The sequence below is a fragment of the Penaeus japonicus genome, unplaced genomic scaffold (genome assembly GCF_977035675.1).
Source record: "Penaeus japonicus unplaced genomic scaffold, GWHDUDI00000001_assembly GWHDUDI00000028, whole genome shotgun sequence".
Taxonomy (NCBI): domain Eukaryota; kingdom Metazoa; phylum Arthropoda; class Malacostraca; order Decapoda; family Penaeidae; genus Penaeus; species Penaeus japonicus.
In genome coordinates, this window is record NW_028234430.1 from 18,649,057 (window position 1) to 18,656,556 (window position 7,500).

Sequence of the window (7,500 nt, forward strand, 5' to 3'; positions counted from 1 at the left end):
AGAGAGGGAGAGAGAGAGAGAGAGAGAGAGAGAGAGAGAGAGAGAGAGAGGGGGAGGAGAGAGAGAGAGAGAGAGAGAGAGAGAGAGAGAGGAGAGAGAGAGAGAGAGAGAGAGAGAGAGAGAGGAGAGAGAGAGAGAGAGAGAGAGAGAGAGAGAGAGAGAGGAGAGAGAGAAGAGAGGAAAGAGAGAGAGAGAGAGAGAGAGAGAGAAGAAGAGAGGGAGAGAGAGAGAGAGAGAGAGAGAGGAGAGAGAGAGAGAGAGAGAGAGAGAGAGAAGAGAGAGAGAGAGGAGAGAAGAGAGAGAGAGAGAGAGAGAGAGAGAGAGAGAGAGAGAGAGAGAGAGAGAGAGAGAGAGAGAGAGAGAGAGAGAGAGGAGAGAGAGAGAGAGAGAGAGAGAGAGAGAGAGAGAGATGAGTGAGAGGAGAGAGAGAGAGAGAGAGAGAGAGAGAGAGAGAGGAGGGGGGGAGGGGGGGAGGGCACTCAGATGGCGCCAACTCCAGCATCCATAAACGTCCGCCAGAGAACGTGTCAGACCGCGGAGACTTTGGCTATGCGAACGACTACAAACTTGAGTGCTGAACTACGTTTAGGTATTTGACGAGGAATTTACTCGTCTTACACTTAAATAAATAGATTAATATATATATATATATATATATATATATATATATATATATATATATATATATATATATATGTGTGTGTGTGTGTGTGTGTGTGTGTGTGTGTGTGTGTATGTGTGTGTGTAGGGGGGTGCGTTTGTAATAATAATATAAATATAAATATAAATATAAATATAAATATGTATATATATGTATATAAATATATGTATAAATATATATATATATATATATATATATATATATATATATATATATATATATATATATATATTACAAACACACACATATATTAATAAAGGACGAAAAACATCAAGGAGGCGACCAGTGATGCCTGAGTGAAGGAAACTGTGTTGGTCGTATCATGCCTTTACTCGTAAGAGCGAGTGAGTGAAGCCAAGACAGATTTGTCTGTCACGAGCGAGAGACTAATGCACTCGGTGTACCGAGCGCTGGTTTTAATCAAGGTCCCCCTCACCACCTGCTTCCCCTGGAGCGACCTGGCTCCGGGCTCTTGGCCGCAGGAGCCGAGGAGATGCCCTTGCTTCTCCGGTGTCTACGTCTCACCTGGCTTGTTTTGATGAACGCAAATGTTCAAGAGGGCGTCAATGAGTTTTATCAGCCTAAGCTCAAACTAATTTTCGGAGCAACATATTTCCAAAGCCAAGTCTCTGCGCGAGCATTCCACCGAGAGCGCAAGAGGCAAACATCGGGCAAAGTGTCAGGTAAGCTGACATTCTTCCCCTTCCAACGACAAACCTTCACCACCTTGAGGTTAGTGGATATTGTCGTCTGGGAAAAAGTAGAAGAATGTTATCTCTTCTCGACGGGTGGAGGTGGAGGAGAGGGCGGAAGGGGTATTTGTAAATGGGAAAAAACAAAAGAATGGACGATGGATATGCAGTTTAAAAGAACAAAAATAAACAAAAACACATCACTGCTCAGCTCCACTAGTTGTATGACGCGATTCTATTCAACCAAAATCCCGGGTATAAATATCCACGAACAAAGTAGCTAAACTCGAGACCGTTACCTCATCTCCGAATATAAATAACGACTTACACACAAAGGCGGGTTTGTAAAGACTTAGAACGAGGTGATCCCAGTCTAAGGAGGCGGCGGGGTAAAGATGGACCAAGACCCATTGTATCTTAAGCCGTTTACTGTCTGCTTCTTTTCCCCGAGCAAGTTGCAAATTGAGGGCGTGCCTCCGAATGTTTACAGATGCCTAAGCCGGAATGACAGTGTAACTGCTACGAAGAATCGCAACATTTCTTTGAGCATGTGAGGCCGGATCGTGAGGGGGCGGCCACGACCTGTGAAGTTGGTCCAGGGGATTCGCGTCCTTAGCCACACAAAGCCAGACAAAAACATGTGAAGTTCATCAGGAATTCTACTGCTTTCAGGCACTACACGCGCGCAAGGGATGTGCAGCTCGGCGACCGAGAAACGGAGAGGGGGGGGGGGATAAGAAGTGAGTAAATGACGAACAGTACATTCGGCAGGGTGATATTTCAAATTAATTACCAATGAAAGTCATCTTCGGAAAGAATAAATGGCGGGGAAATGGAAGAAGACAAAAGAAGAACATCAGAAGAATAAGTGGAAATGTAGAGAAGAGCAAGAGGAACAGTAAATGGAGAGAAACACTGGTGCAGCTGGGAGGGAAAGAGTACATACGATGGTGTTAATTACCTGAGTCTGTAGACGGCGCAGGTGCAGGGGGCGTGGCCGCGAACAGTTGTTGATAGTCCTTCCCAAGACTGCGTCGGAAGTGCTCGTCGATCTCCGGGTCCACTGGGCCGGCTGCGGGAGAGAAAGACACGGTTACTGGCGGCCGCTCAAGATGAAATCATAAAGAGAGAGAGAGAGAGCGAGAGAGAGAGAGAGATCATATAATACACGATTGATGGTGCATTTCCCTTCATGTGATCTGGTCACTGAGCCTTTGATGTTGTAAGCGCTTCATCTAAGCGGTTAAAGATTAACGCATTCATATAGGTAGAGAGACATGAAGACACCGATTTAGATAATTCCGCAAGGCCCATAGTAGTGCCGCTACGCGTGGCTAGAATGAAGCAGGTCCGCCCTCGCGATGACGTGTGTGGGCGTCGAGTGTCGCCGGCGTCTAGAAACTGCAGGAATGTTGCTGGCGTACAGGAGCATTATTACTGGCCGCTATGGATGGACCGATTAATAGGTTATTTCCTATCCAGAAGTTCTGAGAAACGTTGGGATCTCTATTTCCCCTAAACGCCAGAACCGGATGCAGCAGCTGTCGTGCCTCTGACGCCGTCGGAACCGCCAATTTACGCGCCTAATTGCATTAAAAGATTATTCCTTAATTCTTTAATAGACTTTGACTACTTACATTCCGGCTTTTAGAAGAGATCTTGTATCCGAGGAATGATCGAATCAAACCAACCCTTGCCAGCGGCGGGAAGGAGCTCTTGTGCAGCTTGCCTCTGTGAGGACACATCTGAGTCGGCCTGAGCCCACGACTTCCTTCAGTCTCATTCATAGAATGCCCGGGGCAACCGCCATACCACAGCCATTCCTGAATTCCCAAGATCCCTTGGAAGCTCGGCAGTCCTGGCCTGGCAGTGGTAGAGCCAAGCTAGATATGAATATAGACCTGGTGGGTAGAAGCGTTGCCTCCACATTGAAGTGTATCTTGTACATTATACAGGGTGCTTGTCATTGTGGATACGATGCTGATGGTCCGACTGGTTCTTATTGCATGATTGTTTTTTCATCAAAACTTCTTGTTTACATTTACACACACCACGCTCTAACATTTCAGGCATGTTCAACGCCAACAGAAGAATGACTGCCTCCCCCCACTGGACTTGTGAGGACATCCCAGAATGCGAAGAATGTCTTCCAGTTGTCTTGGATCTTCACGCCGAGCATACCAGAAATTGACGGCCTCTACAAACTCCAGATCGACTCTCTGATATCAAGAAGATTCCTGCATGGGACCACCACGAAGGCCCGTCCCTACAGGAATTCGCCATCTCAATGCAATGCTGGCCTCCTCCCGGATGCCCCATTGTAGTTCTCGGCAAGTACGGGCATGTGTACATGGATGCGTGTGTGGGGAGGGAGCCTAGTAATAAAAAAATGAGATGTAGTGACCGCACGCTAAGTCATTTCTTGGAACCAATAATTTCTATTCTATCAATCGATAAACAAGTGGCTCAAGATGGTTGAACTATCCTTCACTAGTAGTCACGCCCAATCATATTCAGCAAACTAAATGAGACAAGTATAGAATCCAACTATAGTGAAGAGATACATACACATCACATAATTTACAAAAAAAATCCTTGGGAATGTTGGCCAGCTGCCGCATATTTCTTTTTCTTAATTACTATGTCAACTCGCGGCTGTCATAATAGGGTTCTCTCCGGTGCCAAGTCGCCGGTGCAAGCGGATGCCAGTGCCGATGGGCGTGGCCAGTGGGTGGGCGGCCCTTCCACCGAGCCACCACTACAACCCACTATTTTCGTCGTGGCTTACCAGCGTGGCGGCGCATTTCACCTACACGTCACTCATGGGGATCGCCTGGACGTCCTAGGGCTAGGAAGGCCAAGCGTGAGACTGTCCCCTTGTTTTCTTGCACGTCTCCCGAGGCCTCCGTCAGTTGGCGTCTGATGAAGTCATCGATGTCGCGTATCCGGTGAGTGTTATGGGCACGGGTACGCATAGTGGGTGTAGGGGGCATGGAGCCGCGCCCACCACAACCACCACCGGTCCTGGCATCCGCGGAATGTGCCCACACCTGCGCCTTGACCTGCCCGGCCGGTCTTGCCACCAGCTACGCACTCCACGTCATAGGAAACTTATCTCAACATGACCTCGACACGAGCGTCGCATGCACCAAAACAACTAAAGGAGGCCTGCTCTTCGACTCCCCTTCCACTGCTGCTACTGATGAAAGTCGACAAAGGTCAATATTGCATGAACCGGGATAAAGAGAGTGAATGATTCACTGAGTGATCAAGAGACGGAGAGAGGGAAAGAAGGAAAGAGGGAAAGAGGGAGAGAGAGAGGGAGAGAGAGAGAGAGAGAGAGAGAAGGAGAGAGAGAGAGAGAGAGAGAGAGAGAGAGAGAGAGAGAGAGAGAGAGAGAGAGAGAGAGAGAGAGAGAGAGAGAGAGAGAGAGAGAGAGAGAGAGAGAGAGAGAGAGAGGGGGGGGGGAGAGAGAGAGAAGGAGAGAGAGAGAGAGAGAGAGAGAGAGAGAGAGAGAGAGAGAGAGAGATAGAGAGAAAGAGAAAGAGAATGGGAGAGGGAGTGAGAACCAGAGAGGGAGAGAGAGGGGGGGTAGGGGAGAGAGAAGAGAGAGAGGGGGGAGGGGAGAGAGAGAGGGGGGGAGAGGGAGAGGGAAGGAGGGAGGGAGAGAAGGAGAGGTAGAAGGAGAGAGAGAGAGAGAGAGAGAGAGAGAGAGAGAGAGAGAGAGAGAGAGAGAGAGAAGGAGAGAGAGAGAGAGAGAGAGGGAAGGAGGGAGAGAGAGAGGGAAAGGGAGAAAGGGAGGGAGGGGGAGGAGTAGAGAGAGAGGAAGTGACAGAGAAGAGAAGAAGGGGGAGAGGGAGAGAGGGAGAGAGGGAGATTGGGAGAATGAGAGAGTGAGAGTGAGACACAGAGAAAGAAAGTGAAAAAGAGAGAAAGAAAGTAATATATATATATATATATATATATATATATATATATATATATATATATATATATATATATATATATATATATATATATATATATATATATATATATATATATATATATATATATAGAGAGAGAGAGAGAGAGAGAGAGAGAGAGAGAGAGAGAGAGAGATTCCGGATTTATATCAAACACTGATATCAGACGGTCTCTCTGATTACCTGTTGCGTTACAACTACTCATGTGAAGCAGAAAAAAACGTTATGGCAAGTGAATTGTTTGATATTCCGGTCTATAAGTCAGATAGACCCGAAGCAGTGAATTCAGCTATATTCGTAACGTGTTCAGCGTAACGTGTCTTATCTGACTATATCGTCTATTTTGCTGAAACTGTTGCTTCAGAGACAGGTGTGAGCTAGATGGGAAGACATTCTAAAGCATGATGTGGTCGGAAAAACACTGACAAAGATACCCATCAACTGTTCCTGAAAAAATGCCCAGCGGAATAAACGGCGTCTTTACAGGCTAGGGAAAGTAGAAGAAGTAAAACTTTCGCCGACTAATAATTTTCCCGACCCGATAATTGTCAACAAGACATGGGGTTCGGCTGTGCTCCCTGCCCTGGACGCCAGTGGACGGCGGTGGAGGCAAGCATGTGTGACGCGGAGCTCCTCACGTGACCACTTCTTAGAACTATTCCTTACGTGCCACGGACTCAGGTGAGGCTTTGTACCCACGCCCTTTGTGCTGGCCTGCACTTAACCTCTTCACTCCGAGCAGTAGAAAACGCTCCTCGCGCCGTATCCGAGCTGCCCGAGCGCGCCAAATTTTAAACGTCGCTACTGAATATGACAAGTTTTAAGCCAAAACCTCTACAAGTTTATAGCGAAAACCTCAACATAATCATCATGTGTTATATATCAAAATATGCATAGTTAACCTCATCCCCCATATGCATGTGACAAGTTATTTACATGGGTTGGGAGGAAGATGGAAAGAGTGACCTTGGTGGGAGGCCTCACTCAGATAACCAAAGAAAACGATTGAAATAGTATGGTAAACTAATCATAATATGTTTTATATTTTTACAAAATGTTCCATAAATAAATAATAAAATGATTGCTAGCAGGGCCCATCAATGCCTCCCCTGGTATAAGCAAATCCCACTCTTATGTAATAAATTATTAATAATGAAAGTCAAGTAATATATCGTATCATATCCGACCTCTATTCTGAAATATCTCGTACAGTATCCGGAAGAAAGAAAACGCAATTCCACCAGAACTGAGCCATGACGCAGTATGCGCGTCATCGGATTTGACGCGAGCGCTGCGATGACGCAGTATACGCGTCATCGTGTCGAAGGGGTTAACTAGGGCCATTTTACAGGAGGTAAAAGGAACACGTATCCACGTGGAAGTCTTTCGGTGCGAGGTGCATCTTAACATTAAAAATCATGTTTATCAGTTAGATCATTCCTGTACTGGCAAGCAGAAGTAAGAGTCATATGAAGAAACAGGATGAATGGTGCGTGTGTGCGCGCGCGTTGCTCCCGCCTACATAACAAGCAAAGGCCGGCAGTGCGCGGGGGGGGGGGGGGGGGGGGGGGCAAACCTTAGCAATGTCTGGTATGGCGCGTTCCAATCTCGTCTTTCATCACTATCCATTGCACGTCCTCCTCCTCATCCACCGCCGCACACTGGCTTGCCTCTTTTTATTTTTAGCAAAGTAAAAAAGGACATCAACACAAATAAACGTTCGAGTGTAAGTAAACAAATGATCCTTTAAACCATCTGGCAGGTGTGCGCCATAAAGCAGATGTTGCCACGATGAAACGCAACATCTCTAATACTTCTTTTGTCTACCAGAAAGCATGAATACAGGAAACTAGAATAAGTCCACTTCCAGTATATATGATAACAGCCAGAGCATTCAGACGTGGCGATCGTGCGAGTGGGAGGCCGTAGCCAGAGCCAGACACAGGAAAAAGGAGACGGGGTGGCATCTTCGGCACGTGGTAGTCCGGGCAACTCTCCCGCCGCCGTCAAACACAGCCGGACCCTATTGCACTGCTAACCACAGTTCTTATTAGCTTCTTTTTAGTCTTGGTTTCGTTACAAATATCGGAGAGTGACGTGCCATCCTAACCATCAGTGTTTTCTTGGGAGAAAATAAGGGCACAGGGGAGAGAGGATAAGGGAACCCCACGGAGAGGTAATT

The 7,500-nt window shown here is 46.8% G+C and overlaps 1 protein-coding gene across 1 annotated transcript in view; it reads right to left on the reverse strand.

Moving 5' to 3' along the window:
- LOC122250726 (uncharacterized) overlaps positions 1 to 7,500 on the reverse strand; it is a 55,197-nt gene that overhangs the window by 7,695 nt on the left and 40,002 nt on the right. Inside the window, exon 4 of the mRNA XM_043012299.2 lies at positions 2,315 to 2,425. Within this exon, the coding sequence (XP_042868233.1) occupies positions 2,315 to 2,425 (111 nt within the window). The remainder of the gene's footprint in view (positions 1 to 2,314; positions 2,426 to 7,500) is intronic.